General features: G+C 43.2%; 1 protein-coding gene across 1 annotated transcript; it reads right to left on the bottom strand.

Annotated features, from left to right (window-relative positions):
• Positions 1 to 1,340: 1,340 nt before the first annotated feature.
• Positions 1,341 to 17,254, bottom strand: MAB21L3 (mab-21-like 3 (C. elegans)). The gene is made up of 6 exons (XM_009700294.1): positions 17,207 to 17,254; positions 12,983 to 13,123; positions 8,593 to 8,884; positions 5,564 to 5,745; positions 4,515 to 4,709; positions 1,341 to 1,660 (listed from the first exon to the last, which is right to left on the bottom strand). Exons 1-6 carry the CDS (start codon positions 17,252 to 17,254, stop codon positions 1,427 to 1,429), a joined length of 1,092 nt encoding a protein of 363 aa, XP_009698596.1. The 3' UTR covers positions 1,341 to 1,426.
• Between the last annotated feature and the right edge of the window lie 531 nt (positions 17,255 to 17,785).

The raw sequence follows: 17,785 nt of genomic DNA, 5'->3' as shown, positions 1-17,785 counted from the left end.
CTGTCGTTCACTGGGTTCTTCCCTCATGCACTTTTTGTAGATTGAAATAACACTGGTCAGCTTCCAGTCAGCAGGGACCTCCCCAGACCGCCAAGACCTTTGGTAGATGATCGAGAGGGGCCCAGCCATAACATCCGCTAGCTCCTTCAGTACTCTGGGATGAATCCCATCAGGCCTCGTGGACTCAGGAACATACTCCTGCATACAAAATCAAGCCAGAAAGCAGAGACTGGGCTAAAGATGTATGGTTAGACCACAATTTGACACAAGGGGGAGATGCTTTGCCACGGATAGTCATCTTGCAGGCCATCAACTGCAGCAGCTCCCTGGAGTACGGGCTGCAAATCCTGTCTCTGCCACCTCCCTTGGCAAAGGAGATACTTATTTACTTTCCTGCACAGGTGTAAGGAAAAAAAAAAAGCCCACTTTGGTTTAATTTCAGTGATTTAATAACATTAAACCCAACATTCTTTATACTAATTCTAGAACTCTGTTCTTTTGAAACACTAAAACTGATTTTCTTGTTAAACATCCATAATATTAAAAGCACTGGGGGTTTTGGAGCTAACAGCCTTTGAAAAATAGTCTCCTTCTGTACACCACCCAAAAATACATGGGTTGGGAAAGACCTGCACCTCCTCCAGCCTGCTGGATGGAGCCAGGGGTAGGAATGAAATCTGCTCTGGCAAAGCCCCCTGATTGTATGGCACTAACACAACTGGCAAAGGCAAACATGAAGAAAACATATTTGAAGCAACTGGAAGAAAAATGGAAGTGGAGGAGAGAAAAACGAGGAGGCGGCAAAACCCACCGTTCCTCCTCTTGCTTCCCTTGAGCTATTCAACACTAGCAGCATGGTTATCTTTGTACTGGAGCAGGATCCCATTTAATTGGAGGTGGAAGCATCCAACTGCCTCTGAGAAAGCTTCCAGTTTCAGGACACTTCAGAAGTGTTCCTCTGCTCTTCTGCAGAGCTGGCCTGTGAGGTAAGTAGGGAATTAAACCCGCTGTCCTTGTGAGAAAGGGGGAGGCAGCAACAATACATGTGCTAGGTTACACAGCCGGTAGGCAGCAGAGCGAGACTTCTTTGCACCGTCTTTCTGCTTAGGTGCCACAAGACTAGAGACAGAGAACAAGGCAGTTGCCTGCTCTGAGTGACACAGAAAGTTGGGTTTCACTGGCTGTAGCTTCCAGGCAGGCTGTCACTGTTGAAAGCAAATTAGATCAGCTGGGCATCAAGCGATACATCCCATCAGTTTTCACCGCCCACTGCTGCCAGCTTGACACTTCTCTTTCACGCTGCATGTGCCAACTGTCTTACAAAGCCAGCTGCAACATCTACTGGAAGGACACGAAGAACAACCAAAGATGGGGGAAGGAGGTGAAGGATCAGTTCAGGGTTGGGGTAAGGAGACCTTTTCCTGCCTTAGTCCAGGCAGAAGACGGGGTTCTCCAAGAAGACTGCGAGCTTGCTGGCCACCAGGTCCAGGTCACTGGTGTTGGCATATTTGAGCAGATTGGTGTTCTTAACAAAGTAATGCTTGAGGAAGTGCTGGCTTACACACTTGTGCAGCTTCTGTACCAGCCTCAGAAAGGCTTCAGGGAAGCAGCGCCAATCCTTGGTGCGTGGGTATTTTTCACACGTCCAGAATAGCACTGTCTGCAAGAAGCAGATGGGAGAGAAGAGGTGTTAGAGGTTCTGTCGAGGGCTCACACAGCTTACTAAGGCAGTTTTAGTGCTGGTAAATGCCTGACAGCCTTGGAAATCAGAGAGATTCACACTGCTATCTCCCTGTGTTAACATTTCTACGACGGAGGGATCATAACTAAAGCCTCCTCTGGGGATCAGCCAGAACAACTCTGACGAGCCTGGTTAGGATCTCTCCCAGGGGAGCCCCTCTCCATTGCCTGGGCCAGGAACCCAAGGAAAATGGTCTCACTAAAATAATCTTAGCCTATTTGCCATCCTCCAGCAGAAGCCTCTGTAGAAATGCCAGACATTTTAGGCTGTAGAAAATGGCCTATTATACAAGTGTAGAAGTCAGTAGGTGCAAGAAGGGAGAGAACAATAATCAGATTAACAATAATTATTTGTTAGCTCCAGCTGTATTTGTGCTGAAAATGTGCACAGATCTGCAGCCCAAACAGACTGAGATTCCAAGCAACTATTGCAGGTGCAGGGCATGCTTTCTCATCAAGTGCAGCCTGTTTTTTTCTGACACGCGATACTTACAGCATGCGCTACATTCTATTCCCCCAAGTTTATTTTATGTCATTTTACACTCGAGAAATCCATAGTTAAAATAACAAAATGCATATGATTATTGCTCTTATAGTATTATTTTTACGCTGCCCATGTTGCATTTTTCAGATTTTCCTATGACTGAGAAGAATTTTCTCAAGGTACTTAAACTTACTGTACCAAAAAAGCCACGCTGACTGCCTTGGTCAACCTGAAATCAGTTTTTAAAATACAAAGCCACCCATTTTGGTGACTGCTAAGTTCCTTACTGTCTTCTGAATCCCAATTTTATTTTGCAGATTCAGCAACCCAAAAAGAGACCCACGGATGCTGTGAGATGTGGCCAAACTACAGCCTTCAACTCCTCTCTTTCTTCAGAGGTAGAATTTCATCAAAATAAGCCACATTCTTCTGTATTGCCTGGTTTGTTTTTTTCCTCCAGCAGGCCTTACAATAGTTGTATTTCTGACAAATTTCTTCTCAGATCGCTTTTCAAATGTGAACAATTTTTTGTTCACAGCTGCAATAACCACAAAGACTTTTTTTAATGTTGCCAGGGAACAAAAGACATAGTGAGGAATTCAAGCTGTAACTGCAAGAGCTACTCCTTGGAGACTTGCAGAGCAGTTACCTTTCGTCACACTAAAACTACTTCAGCAAGATCCATCGACAGCATTTGCAATGAAGTTTCTGGAGGCATGGAAAACAGTGCTGCTCTTCCAGTCAGGTGCCAAACAGGTGACCTATCCCCAGCATCTACTGAGCCTTCCCTAACTGCCAGCTGTCTACCAGAGGCATAGAGTTGGCTTTCAACATGTACCTAGGTCTTTTTGGAGTTCTGGATCTTGAACTTCATTCCCATGCATGTACGCATAATGAGTGCGCTTACTCGGTCCTCTAAGGCTTTCACATCTTCTGGGGGAAGGAATTCCTCTGTCATAGAGGGCTTTTTTCATATGGAGTCTTGTTTAATCGTAGTTGTTGGATACCTTTGACAGAGGAAACCTGAAAATGTGAAGAAACCTAGCACTAGCATCTGCTCAACTGCTGGTTTATCTGCTGACTGTTTCTCTCTCTTGTTTTTGTTTGGTTTTTTTAATGTAAGTAATGTTGAAGCGTTCCTTCTATCTGGTAAACAATCCTCTCTCACAGTAAAAGCCTGAAGTACAGTTACAGTAAAGAACTGAAGAGCTTCTAAAGAGTTTTTTATTTTGATCAAGAATTCATGCAACAGCACTTCCTGCGGTCTTCTCCTTCAGCCAGAAAAAGAGATCATTACTAATGGTTAAATGGTTTTCCACTTCCAACTACCTATTGCAGTTTTTCCACCAGGTTGTTCTTACAGGCACCAAGAAGTTTTGCATTCTGCTAAGCTATAACCAGCCTCGTCAACTCTTTTTTGACTCCATCTTGACTTACATTAGTCCAATGACTATAACAGCATTTGATGGTCGCAACCTTTTCTTTAGGAGAAATCTTGGCATTGCATCTGGTTTTGGACATCAAAAGATCAGTAACTATTGTGGAAGCCTGGTGGCTTGAGGCTTCAAGGTAGGAGAAGAACAGCCTCTCCCTGGCAGCTCCAAGAGGATGGAGGCCTAGAAAACAAGATTGCTCTGCTGTCTGATAAATAGTGCTTCCTGTGGTCCATCAGTGTCTTCAGCTGTCAAATGCGGGGACATAGTCATAGCAGAGCCTTCTGTCTCTTCTTCACAAACGTTGTTTGAAGCCATCTTGAACCTGAAGTGTGTGCAGGGAGGATGCTACCACCCCTTTACCTTTTTCTTCCCTTCACACCCCAGATGTAACAACACCAGAACTGTAGTTAGCACCTCATTCATGAAATAATGCTCATCTAAGAGCATTTTGTTTGGTGCACATCCACAAAGACAAATGTACAATTTTCCTCTAGATAGATAGATGGATATGGATGGCTGGGATAGTCAAGGAGCAGGAGGTAACTGTGCAATTAAAGACAGTATTACAATGCCTATGTGAAGTCAAAACAGAGCAGGGGCCTCCACTCTAACATTACTTATGTTGCTGCAATCATAATGTTCCCACAGGCTTTAGTTTCTTGTTGAAGTTTGGAACATATATTTACTGAACTTCTTGCCACTGTAAAGCAACGAAATGGTACTGCAGTTTTGACAGTTACATTAGAACTTACATAGACACTACAGTGATGTACGCCATGATATTCTGACATTACTGGATGGAAGCCACTGCAACAGATACTGAAACTGTATCTTGGTATGATGATGATGCCTACCTGAAGGTGATAAGCTGTGATGACAGGCTTATTTCCAGCACACCAGACATCTTCCTTCATCTGCCTCATCACCCTGAAGCACTTCATGCGACAACCACCATCTTCATCAAGTCCTTCCATGAGTATATGCTCAGCACGGGAGAAGCACAGCTGCCAGTGATAATTGGAGCGGGCCAAAAGGTCGAAACCAAGCGACTGTGGACAAAAGGGGAAGTGTGACATCAGATCAGAGGCAAACTTCTCTGAGCAACACAGAGAGATGTTACAAAAAGGATGTGTGACATCTCTCAAAGTGTATTCTAAGCAGGGTTAGCAGAGGCAGCAAACATGGGTCATGGTCTGATACTAATTCCTAGTCAAATGACTGTGCAATTTGTTTTCTTTCCTCATGTGCTGACATCACTTACTCCCAGGAGATCCAGCTCTGGAGCCACCAGGTGCAGTACCAGCAGTGCTAACAAAGCAGAGGCACAGCTCTGCAGGCACTTTGCCATGGAGCAGCAGGTCATGCATGACAGGGGAACAGGGCTGGAAGGCGTAACTGGACCTGCAGGAACATGGCATCTGGGGCTGAGCTGGAGTGCCAGAATCCAGCCATGAGCTTTTTGAAAGATGGGATTAGGCCAGAAGGAAAACTACAAGATAGTGGCCCATTTGCAGAAGGCTTACATGAGGCAGAGCAGAACAGCAAGAATAATGCACGTCAGCACTGAGCTACACAGGCAGAGCTGTGTGCAAGAGACTCATACAATAAACAGTTAACTCCGTTTTTCTTCCATAGAATTCACTACTGTAAGGGGGAAAAAAAGTCCCAATAAAATCCAATGGAATACTTTGAAATACCGCTTCCATAGAGAATACACCTTCCGGGGGGAAAAAAAGTCCCAATAAAATCCAATAGAATACTTTGAAATACCGCTTTCGTAGACAATACACCTTCCAACCATGCTGTTGCCTGCCATGCAGTCCTTCAGTTGGGAAACCATTGTCACGACACCTGTGAGGTAAATTCCAGCACAGAGTTAATAGTGCATTTTTACACTGTTCACCTTGACACACTGCACTTTTTCTTGGGAAGGCCAACGCTTAAGGCAACGAGGCCACCGGGCTTTCTCAGGCCAGCAAGTTGGAATCTCCACAGCAGGGACCAGCTCCACCTCGACCTGCAATTCTGATGTCTCCACAGCCACCCGTACCACTGAGCTGAAGCTCTCCAGCACCGTCACTTTACCTGTAAAGCAACAGCAGGAGACAAATAAAGAGGAACAGGTCCTTTTTCCACAAGCCAAGCAAAGGGCTGTCTAGGGCCTTGCAGTTCTATTGTTCTGTCTTAACATTTTCTCTTCAATGCTATCAGCAGAATACAAGAAAAAACTTATCATCTTAATCTACTCTGGGGAATGAGAACAGGAAGAAGATGAAGGAACAACTAAGTTCTCAATTTTACACTCAGTTACCTTGCTTTTGTTTTCCACAGTGGGTCCTCTTAAATCCTAGGACCAGCTTCTTAAAAATACAGATAGACAGCTGGTGCAACCTAACATTTCTAATGGTACAGTACAACAAGGAGATCACTGCAGATTAGAGGGGACCAGATGAACACTTCATATCTAAAGAGCTCCTTATTCCTTCAGAGAACCTGTGATCACACCAAATGACTTACCCTTGCCGGTCATTCAGGATGTTTTGTGGGGTACCCGTAAGTTTTGTTTCTGGAGGTGCACTTGCACAGAAGACAATGTCAGAATTTATGGCCTGTATTGCAGAGTAGTCATGCAAAAAGGGCTAACTACTTGCCTCACCAGGACTGCTAAGTGTCAAAAAGAGTTAGTTCCATGTTGACTTTGAGGAAAGAAGCTCAGTGAAAGAAGAGCGGCTCATCTCCAGGAACAACATGCTCTAAGAGCGCAGAAAGGAATGAAAGCTGCAACTAATGGACTTAGTGAGATGTTTCCTCTTGGTCCAGCTTTCATGGAAGAACTTTCTGTCCCCAGCTTTCCCTGTCAGTCTGCCAGGATCACTGTCCCTTCAACTTTGCCAGCTGAGCCAATTGTGTGGTCATGCTCTAACCTACTGAAGTAAAAGACAGAGCAGATTACCATAAGCAGGTTAAGTGGCAGTATGTTAACCCACTTCATTTTGACTGGCATGGGCTAAGGAGCAATTCCACAAGGAGCCCACACAACAGACTTGAAAAGACAGTGATGAACATCTTCTACAGGAAAGATGTTCTGCAGGAACATCTTCCTGTTCTGCAGGAAATATCTGCCTGCATCCAATGGTAATTCAGCATCTCCTCCAGGAAGCACAGGGGTGAATTACCTTGCAAATAGTGGAGTCCACCCCAATCAGAACTTCGTAACCCTCAGTAAAATCTGCATGTTATTTCCCTGCTGAGCCAAGGCTGGTACCAAAACAGTAACTGTACTGCTCCCAAGCCCTCAGCAGGGATCCCTAGCAGCTGAAAAGCATTAGAGCAACCGCTGTGTCAGCATGTAAATACAGTCACAGCATTTCCAAAAGCATGGGAATTGTGCTACCAATGAAAAGTGAGACATCTCAAAAACTCTGGTTTTGCTGGTGCTCAAAGAATTAAAAAAATAGGGAAGCAATTAATTTTTTTCTGTAACCTCAGTTGTACTGTGGGATGAAGGAAGTTCATTCTTCACAGAAATGAACAAAAATGGTAATTACTCCTCCTGACTTCATCTTAGCTCATCTCTTCTGTGTCAGTCTCCTCCCAGCTGGCCTTACAAAAATGGCGTCAGAATCATCAGCCCAAATCATCACCCCCTGGGTCCCTTACAAATATCTCTCCTGGCTCAACAACTTGATGTACTGCTGCTAGACACAATGGCAGGTTTTCACTTCAACACAACGACTTCCACAGAAGTAAACCTTCAGACACAAGCCCATTCCATCTGGTCTTTTCTGTGAGCCTCAATGGTGAAATTTCATTCCCATCAACCTTTCCATTTCTATGATAACAAATATTTCCTGGAAGAATGCAATGATCTAGCTGAGCTTGACTTTAGCATGTTTTCTCCTGTGACTAAAATTCTGAGTGCAATCAGATGAGTGGAAATGGCTGGAATGCAGAAAAGTCGTAACAGGTTGACTATGAGTAAAGTCATCCTGGAAACGTGCTATGAGAAGAGGCACCACAGTTTGGATTTGATCATGTCACAGTATCTTAATGTGAAAAGATGGACATAGACTATTTAGCCTGGACCAAGCCAAGTGTTCATTAGCTGAAGTTTATAACACGCCTCTAGGATGCCCAGAATTAAGCATGACGGTCGCTGTTCAGGCAGCATCTTGCTACAGATGTTGCAGCTATGAAGGCATGTTGCATGCACCACTGATTGCATTATGTCACTGATTGCGTTATGTCAGTGATCAGCACTTCCAGTATAAATAGCCACAGGAAATAAAGAGGCACTTCGGATTGCTCACAGAGGGATCAGCACCACTACTGAAAGCAAACTTCCTGAGTCTAGTTCTGCTGCACAGGACTGGAGTAGCCTGGACATTGGGGAAAAGAGCACTTGTCCAACAGACTTTGCTTAAGTAGAAGTCCTTCTACTTAGTTCCCACTGTCCCATGACGGAAAGCTACAGGCAGCTAAGGTTTCCTCAGAGTATTATCTGCCCTATATGCAACTTCAAGTACTTTCTCCTTTGACTTACGCACCTTCCGTGTATCCAATTTTCCAATACTATCTTCCTTGATAGTCTAGATATATCGCAGGTGCTGTAGTAGAAAAGGGTTTTTCCCAAACAAATCCCTAAATATTCTGAAAATGTGGGTTGCATCTTGGTTGAACTGTGGGGGTGATGTTGCTGGAGACCCTACCCAAATTCCTAAGAAAGGAGTAACATCTTGGCTAATTCTATCTTCAATGCAGGTCTACATGCATCACTGCAATGGGCTAAAGGTTCCCTGATTTTGGAGGGGTTTGTTGTTTTTTAACTTCTGATCATGTGCACCAAACAAACACTTTGTGTGTGTGATGGTTTCTCTCTATCAGCTGCAGAAGATAGCCAGTTCCCCTTATACCTGTCCCCACTAAACTCACTGGAGAGGTTACAGGAGATAATCGACTTCTCCACCAGCTCCCGGAAGACGATAAGGACTTTGGCTGGAACGAGATCACCTTCGATGTTCACATCCGTTTCATGCCACTGCTGAAGGCTTTTTGAGAACTGCTCCACCTCTAGCCATTGATGCAATTCCTCAGGGTCCCGCACGGAGGAGAGCAGCTTGGCTCCATGCACGGTGTAGTAACGCCAGTGCCGTACCTGGCATTCCCTGTACCCAGACAGGCCACGCAGAGGGACTGTGATGAGGAATTGGCTGGGTGCTAAGACCTAGGAGAGTGCAGAGAGATGGAGAGAGGAGGCAAGGGCAGATCCATGAGCCTGAAGTACGAAAAAGAGGGTTAAGGAAGTAACAGGTAAAACTGTGGGCTTTGGAGAGAAGGAAAGGCCATGTTATGATGGGAGCAATTGAATACAGTCAGGACCTGTTCCATGCCTGTCTGAGGGTTACTTTGGAGGTACGCAGACTAAAAGAAAATTGTCTTAAAAGGAGCCTGATGTGACAGCCATGGCCCACAGAAGACAAGAGTGCACTGACTGATTTGCCACCACATCTGCCATGGTTCCCTCATTCCTTGTTATTTCTATTCTGCAATTGCATGAGATGTAATAACTAGCAGCTTCCAAGGAGCAGAAAAGCATCAGAGAGTACGTCTGAAGATCCAGCAAAGGGAAACAAAATAGTGCAAGTTATTACCTCAGAACAGTTACTAGAGATAAGCCTAGAGCTCAACAGTAGTAATAACTATAACAAAAAGTGCACTTTTCTGATCTCTTTCAAAGTCCACTACAGACATTAGTAAAATAAGGCTATGGCCCATTCATTTTACAAGTGTTTCACTCTGCATGACTGTCCTTTAAGAGACAGAGATGTGAGGCAAGTGACACGCCTGAGCCTACACAGGCAGTGCCACTCTCAGAAATAAACCCAGGTCTTGGTGAGCCACACTGTGAAACTCCGTCTCCAGCTGAGCAGAAGCCAGAAACAGTGTTAAGGACAGAAACAGTAGCCAATGGGTAACAAACCCACAAACAGGCTTGTTTGCAAGACAGTAATTGGCCTCACTTTGGGAATGCCCGTTTTCCAATAAAACCAGTGCTGAACCACTATTTGCAGAGGTGAATAAGATGACACAAGTACCATGAAACCTCCTACTGTCCCAGGGCATCTCCAAACACTAGTTTGGAAGCATTTGGCGATCATGGCTCCAGGTATTCAGAGAGTGTGCCCAAACTCCTTCAGAATTCTACCGTGTTGACTTGGAAGCTTTTCAGCTCCACTTGCTACCAAGCCTAACTTACACTGGCATGAATAAGGTGAAGCTGCTGCACAAGCAGGATGTGAAGTGACAGCTGTTGCTGCAAGGTGGTTATCTTGAGGTGAATAAAACGCCTTTATCACTCTCCTGTAATAATCCAAAACATTCTGGTGGCCTTCCTGGTAGCTCAACTGATTTAAAATGTTAAAAAGGTGCCAGGGTCCTGAGGGCACTAACAGGCTTTGATGGCCCTGAGCAGCCTTTCTGGGGCTTCTACCCACACCTTCTGCCCATGGGCCTGGGACCCCCATTTCAACTCAGTGCTGGGCTATGTTGTAGAAGTGCTAGTCTCCAGCCATGTCACAGCTATGCCTGTGCCTGGCCATATACCTTGTCCTAACTGCAGACTGCCTTCCCAGCCTGGCCTCAGACCTACTTGGCCACTATGGACTTGCCCAGCAATCAAAAGACTGCATCTGACCCTGGTTATTGTCACTGGGCCTGATCCTGAACCCCGATGAGTGGTCCTAGCTTGACCTCAGACCTGCCTTATCAGCACAGACTTTCCGTGGTTATGTAGACCACGGGCCGCAGCAAGTCACAGGCTTGAACAAGAGCCCCAAATGCTGGTGTGTGTAACTTATGGCCAATTCTGCTGTATTAAAAACCTGCCTGCAGTATGCTGGGCAAATTAAATACAGCCTCATTCTTGAGATCCTGGCCAGGATATCCCAGGGAGGCAGAAGCATTAGGTTAGAAATAAAATATTTACGCTTTGAGCAAAAAAGCAAGTCTCTTGGGGAAAGGATGAAACAGTCATGGGAGGATCGGTTAGGTGGGTGAAGTTGTCTGGAGAAGAGGGTGGGTGAGGAGGAAGCAGGCACACGGACCGGCAGGCACCAGGTGGCAGGAAGGCTTTGTACCTGGATGGATGGGTGGAATGGGCGCTTCCCCCGAAGCATAGCTGACCACTTGGCCAGTAAAGCTGGCTGATCCTGAGAGAAGCAGAAAGGAAAACAAGAAGTACACAGAACAGAGAGAAAGCATGTGCAAGGTCATTTATTCACAGAGCAGAGCTGCAACCTTCCTTAGAGTCTATTTGTTAAGGGAAAATCCGCCCCTCGCCCCCGCCATGATTACAGAGTTAAACACTTGGCAATGCTGTTGGGCAGTGCTGTACTAGTAATTACTCTGGACACTAACCTGCTCGTTATGCTTTACTGAAGCCTCCACAGCTTTTGCATCAGCCCTGCACAGTTGACAGCTGAAAAAATGGTGGGCCACAACTAAAACAAACACTGAAAATTTTAAAAATAAAAATATTCCATTTTGTCCATCTGAATTTTATTTCAAGTTTTTTATTCAAGATTTTGACTTTCTGTCCCTGGGTTACTGAAAAAAATTGAATATCTAATGACTTTTATATATTCCCCACCCAGACCTGCATATTTAGATGGAGGCTTGTAGCTTCTTAACAAATCTAGACCCCTCGTCATGTTAAATTAATTCCTTTTAACCAGAAGCTGAAAGTTCCAAAAAGTCACTGTAAATTTAATTGACAGAAAAAAGATGTTGCAAAATTAAACACAGAATAGTTAATACATTGGGTTTCCCTTGACACAAGTCTCCTCTAGGTTGAGTTATGTCAGCAATGATATTACGATATTAAAGATTCTATTTTTTGGAAGCAGAACAGCCCAAGCCAAAAAATTTTCTTATTAACCCATTCTTTGCTGCCCCATACCTACAGGACAAAGTTAGCCAGGCCCTCCTAGTGTCACTTCCACAGATTTATAGCACAGGGTTCAGTTAAGTACGAATAACAAATCTGCTACTTTTTAAGAAAATACATTTTGAAGATTTCTTTTAAGCAGAAGTTTTTCAGGTCAGCCTACCATAATACCAAATTACTGCTCAGAATAGATCGCCTTGGTTTTGTCTGCTTTGTTTTCCAGAACAGCAATTTTATCCTGACCCTGGTCTTGTCAGACCTCATTAGCGAAGCAGGTTTGTTCCAGTATGAGAGTGGATGGCAGACTACGGCACTAAGGAAGATGTCGACCAGAATGTGGCAGCATTTTAAGTCACTGTGGTCATTCCTATTGGCAAGACCTCATGTCCTGGGATATGCAAAATTCCAGAAAAAGATATAAAACTGCATGTGCCTCTCCCCAGGGCAACAGCCACATTTCAGCCTGGATGATTATATCCTGCCTCCACCTCCATACCCTTCCAGCAGCTTGATACACACAAAGTTCTTCCCTTTCAATCCCAGACAGCTGCAAAAGTTGTGTCATGCTTTACATGTTGGCTGTGTTTTGATCTGTAATTGGCTGCATTTTACTATAAGGGTTGACATTGCTAGAGTACGTAAACTAGTTCAGATGAAAAAGATCATTTTCATCTGAAGTTACCATTGCTATGATTGTTTCTTATATCCTTACACTAGTTATTGTGTTAAATAGTCACAGGAAATAACCAGTGTTCTCCTGTCACAGCTGGGACAGGACATTATTATTTTGGTATTTGATGGTCTAAAATGGGGAGGCATTTAACTTCTCCCAGTAATAAGTATATTTCTTCCCAGTAAAAAAGAAGTTCCAATCCATGACCAAGAAAAAACATATTTTTCTGAAGGAGCTTTCTAATGTTCATAGCAGAAGAAGGATTTTATTTTTTTTTCTTTTTTCAGTGAGTTGACAGGTTTTCCACCTGTGAAAAATATGAGTCACAGCTCATGAAGGCATGAGCATTTTTTTCTTCTTATGTTACTGCTATACAAGTTTTTATTTCTGTCTCCGAAAGAGCTTTGGCTTCTGCTTGCAGATTGACAGCTCTGGCAATAGATGCTCTTTGTAAAAACAGCAGCTGTAAAAAGAGGCTCTGCCTGATTTACCCAGCCCTCTCTGATGTTCCTCTAGTTGTAAAGTGTCCATGAGTAAGTCCCTATGACCCAGTCAGTCACTGGAACTTCCACAGTGAAGCATCAACGCATCATCTGTGGCATTCTGGGTGAGGTACCTGTCCATACAAACACTTACACAATGGAGAAATCACTTATTGATTGCCCACAAGCTGCCAGAGAGTATATTAGAGCTCTTGTTCATACCTTAATATTCTCATTGTGAATGCCAGAGTTGGAGATAGCCTGGAATCGCGTGGCCTTATAGCTAATTTCTGCAGTCAGTTGCTGGATGATTTTCTGCACCTCCTCCACCGCTTTGGAAACCAGGTAATGTCGCTGTTCTACCTGTCAGTTCCAAGAAAGACACTTCATATTATAGGTAACTGCAGGCTTTGTCTCCAGTGGAAAACAGACAATCAACTTAAAGCCGTCCGAAAGACTTGTGCCTGTGCTGCACTGGGAATAAAACTTATCATTCCTTATGTGTTACAACCAACTTACCATGAGACAGAGCTGGTAAACACCGAAGGGCCAGTACTCAAGACTGCTGACCATTAATTGATATTTCCATGCCAATACCATTGGATGGAAGGGGAAGAGTTCATTACATGGATAAATTTGCCATCAACCAGCTACAGTCTCATTCTTTATCTGTTTGATGCAGAATATCCAGTTATTCCCCTGCATATACTAGCCATTCTCAGAGCCAGGATATGTTTCATACCAAGAGCTGACAAGACTTGAAGAATTACATATACTCTGTGCATTAGTCAGGTTGCAGGTGTATGTGGCAGCATTTAGATGCCTATATTATATGTTGAAAGTATCCATACTATCTTTATATCTGAAGTACAGATGACCGTCTACTCCTGAATGGTGAGAAAGTGTCTTTCCAAAGCTGGTCCCATTGGTGACTAGGTGTTTGTGTGACTTGATGGATAATTCTTCAATACAAGCAGTGGTAGCATAATTATTTATTGAAAATTCTTTCACTGGAAGGTCTGAGTCTTGGAAGGACTGAGGTGAAGGATGGACAACTCAGAAAAATGTAAGATGAACCTGAACCTTCACATACGACTGAAAATGAATGAAGCATAATGGGATGGTCAGAATCCAAACAAGGAGATTCAACTGGAAGAACATGAAGGAACCATGTTAGTAAGGGACATTTAAATATTTCCCAAAGATCCTTACATATTTACCAAAATGAGAAGGAGATTCAGCTACTGTTAACAAAGTTCATGAACATATTCTTCATTACTTATTCATCCAGAATTACCTATCCAGAGTGAGATATGAAGACTGTTTACTGTCCTTTTTTGCATCCTAATGCTTTATCTCATTTGGTTGCAATTTTTGCTTTGATTTCTTCTTGGTTTTTCTTTTTCCTCACCATATTCTACTAAATCTCATTGTTTGCAGGCAAGAAAAAAAAATTCAGAAACAGATGGGAGGTTTGAAACACCTAGATCAAAAATGAAAACCCACCCGAACCTATATCACCATTCTGTGATTCTATTCTAAACCTCCTGTGTCCTGCTTGCTTAGCATCTTCTTCAGCATCTAAATAACACCCTTCTCCCTTTTAGAAAATACCACTGACAAGCACTTCACTAAAAGTCCTTTTGAACACCTTTATGTCAAATGTTGAACTGTCAGAAAAAACAGGTAAGTGTGTTGAAATGTGTCCTCAAGCCCTGGGAGGTCACAAATAGATTCACTTCTTCACAATGGACCACACAATGGACTAAAAAGGACTAGCGCTTGCCTACAACTAACCAATGAATAGCAATTGACTAACACTGAACTTGAAGATGAGCAGAGTTTGAATACCTCAGCCAACAAAGTCAACAGTATTTTTACTAAGCCTGAATAGTTTTTGGAAGGGGGAAATACATCAGACAGCAGTATCATATTCCCTTCGCTGGTCTCTCATCTACCCTTGACATCCTGAGTCTTTGTTATGTTAACAATGCATAGTCCCTTATGTTTATATAATACCCTTTAATTTCCCTAGTAATTCACCCTCCTCCTCATTCCAATTCATCCTTGTTCTTTGAGATCAGTTTTAGCTGGCTTCCGTGTACTTCTTTTTTTGTAAAGAAAATTTACACTGAAAAATTTTAGCCCATGTTCATTTTCACCTCCTCATCTCAGTTTTCATTTATGGCACTTCTCCATCTGTAGCTATAGCTATTTTCTCTGCCATGTTTTTGCTCATCCAGAAGAACTCCTTAGAGCAGTCCAATAAGTTTGACTTGCTCAACAAGATACCTAATGGTTTCTCCAACAAGCAAACGGTACGAGTGGTAGAGAAAGTTGTCCACCTCTAAGAGCTTTTAGACACAAAAAGCATACTTTTCCTGTTGAAAATATACAATCACTGGGGGTCAGCTCAAATAGAAATCTAAGAGTGCCTCTGTAAGCATTGTTCATGCTACGTTCTCTCTAAGAGGCACCTGCTAGAAACACTTTCTGCCACCTCCAGCAACCCTGGAGAATCCATCCAACCCAGCCTGGCCTCATTTAATTGTGCCTTCATCACCTACTGGCTAGGATATAGCAGTTGTCATGAAATCTTTAAGAGAATATAGACTCAGAAAACCTATGAAGGGAGGTACCACTAAAGACCTCTTTCTGCATGTACTCATCACTGGGGCAGGGATAAAAAGAACAAAGGGCATGTGACAGATGGTGCTAACACTTGCTAACCATAATTAGCTCCCTAATCATGCTATTGGAAGATAAAACCTCCCTACAGAAGGGAAAGCATGAAAATCAGAAGACAGAATATGAGTGAGTGAATGCAGCTTCTGAAGAGCCAAGGCATTTATATAAATTGTCTTTAGCACCAGTACAAACATGTTGGGAGAAGAGACAGAACAAGCTCTTTGTTGGACAGCCACTTCTACCACCTGCCGGCATTCCCCTTACCAGGCCTTAGCTTTGGAAATCATACCAAAACAAATGCACAAAACCAGAATAAGGTCAGTTAAGGTTTTACTATGGAGGAAGGAAGCAGGACTAGGATTTACTGGACATTAAGAACATTTCGGTTTGTTCTTATTTATCCAGTCACATCCACTCCATACGCACTTGAGTTTTTCCTTTGCTAAGTGGCTTAATGAAGAGATCTTTGGTATCATAGAGATTCATCGCACCAGGTGGTTGACCTATTTTCAAAAACAGGCAGCATTTGACAAGGAGAACCGGGGTTGCCTGAAGTTTAGGCAGCCTCACTTGGACAGGAGACTCAGGAGCAGGCAGAAACTAGAAATCCATCAGAGCTGGAGGGATGCTAGAAAACAGACTTCCAGTAGAACCTAAAATATTGGCAACTATGAGCCTCACGTAACTACACTCTGCTTCTGTTCTCTGTACTTATGGCTGTCATATGAGCATCTTCCTGTGCATGGCTTCCCTCTGTTCCTTCCTTTGTAGCTTTGCTTTATAAACCTTCAGAGAAGTGTTCACTATTATAGCTCACTGAACAGATTCTGATGGACTTATTTTCCAGTGCACAACACTGCATGGCTGAAAATGAAAGTTCTCACAGAAATAAACCTACTAGACACTAAAACATTTCTATAGAGAAAACAAACCTTTCTTACTAGCCCCTTCATGGTACTAGAGTATTTCATACTTTACAGAAAAGACAGACTTAGAGTTTTCCATTTTGAAATTATTTTTCACTTTGGTGTCTTGCATCTTGTTGGGGAAAGCAGACTATAAAAGAGGATCTAGCTAAGTACTGTGATGAAATATGTCAGCTTTAAAAAAATGTTATGGCTCACTTAAAGTTACTTTTATTAAACAGTATCATTTCATTGATGATTTTATTCTGTTTTACTTCATTTCATAATGGGGGAAAAAAATGGAGTGCTGGAATATCTCATAAAACAGAAAATGTAGTTCCAGCTTGCATGTCCTAATAAGACATGTTATTTTAATCATGGTATATAGAGAAGTAACCTTAGCTGAGGTGACAGACTGATTCTAACAATATCTGTCTCGTTCTCTCTAGTTCCTACATGCATCTTTCTTAGAGGCAACTCCTGGTGTGGTTTCAGTCGTCTTTCTGTCAAGCCAAGATCCCTGGACAGGGAGAGATGCAAAAACCTTTCCTTAGATGAAATGCTGGCAATTACAGCTAGTCTCACACCTGGAATTCCAGATCAGGAGCAAAAATTCAGGACATCTTAAGAGGAGGACAAGCACCTCAAAAAATTAGGCTACCAGCTGAGATGCCTGATAACATTCTGCAACAGAAACCTAGAAATCTCATTAGAAATACAGTTCTCATGAAACTTCACCCAATCTTGTCTCAGAAATGAAGACAGCAGGCAAGCAACTAACTGTCAAGTTTGGCACCCTTCAGAATCAACACCTAGTGTGGGAGACAGAAAATCTGGACAGATAAAGCCTTACCTTGCTCTGGATGTAGATTTCTACATCTTCATCTGTGAATGGTTTCATGGCAAGATGGTCTTCGCTGCTCTCTAAAGTGTGAATTCACTCTTCACTTGTTCACCTGCTCCTGGAAGCAGAGGGACACTCAGAGTGAGCTGCTCAGAGCCTTCTTGCCCTGTGAAGCTCTGGTCACCTAATTCCTCTGTGGATGAAGAAGAGGAGAGAGAAGCAAGGAAGTATGCCTATTTTTAAACTGTTTTTCTGGTCTGAGTTACAATGGTGACATCCAGCTGCTTTGGAAAACTAGCTCCAATTATTATTTTCTAAGCTCAATCATTATTATTAATCTTATTACTTTTAAATGGTGGGTTTGGCATGCAGGCACACACAAAAATATCCCAGCTACTGCTCTGTCTCAGGGCAGATCTGGAAGTGCCTTTTGGATTGCAATGCAGATTCGGTACGCTCATGCACAGCATTATTATTCTGTGTGCCACAAGTACTTCCCTGCCTCGCTAGCCCTTCACTAAACCATTTGTTAAACACTCTCAGCTATCGCATGTTGACTTCAATCCACCCACTTTTCGTCTGAAACTG

The sequence above is a fragment of the Cariama cristata genome, unplaced genomic scaffold, assembly GCF_000690535.1.
Source record: "Cariama cristata isolate BGI_N322 unplaced genomic scaffold, ASM69053v1 scaffold4905, whole genome shotgun sequence".
Lineage (NCBI taxonomy): Eukaryota > Metazoa > Chordata > Aves > Cariamiformes > Cariamidae > Cariama > Cariama cristata.
This window is presented reverse-complemented; position numbering and strand designations above follow the sequence as displayed.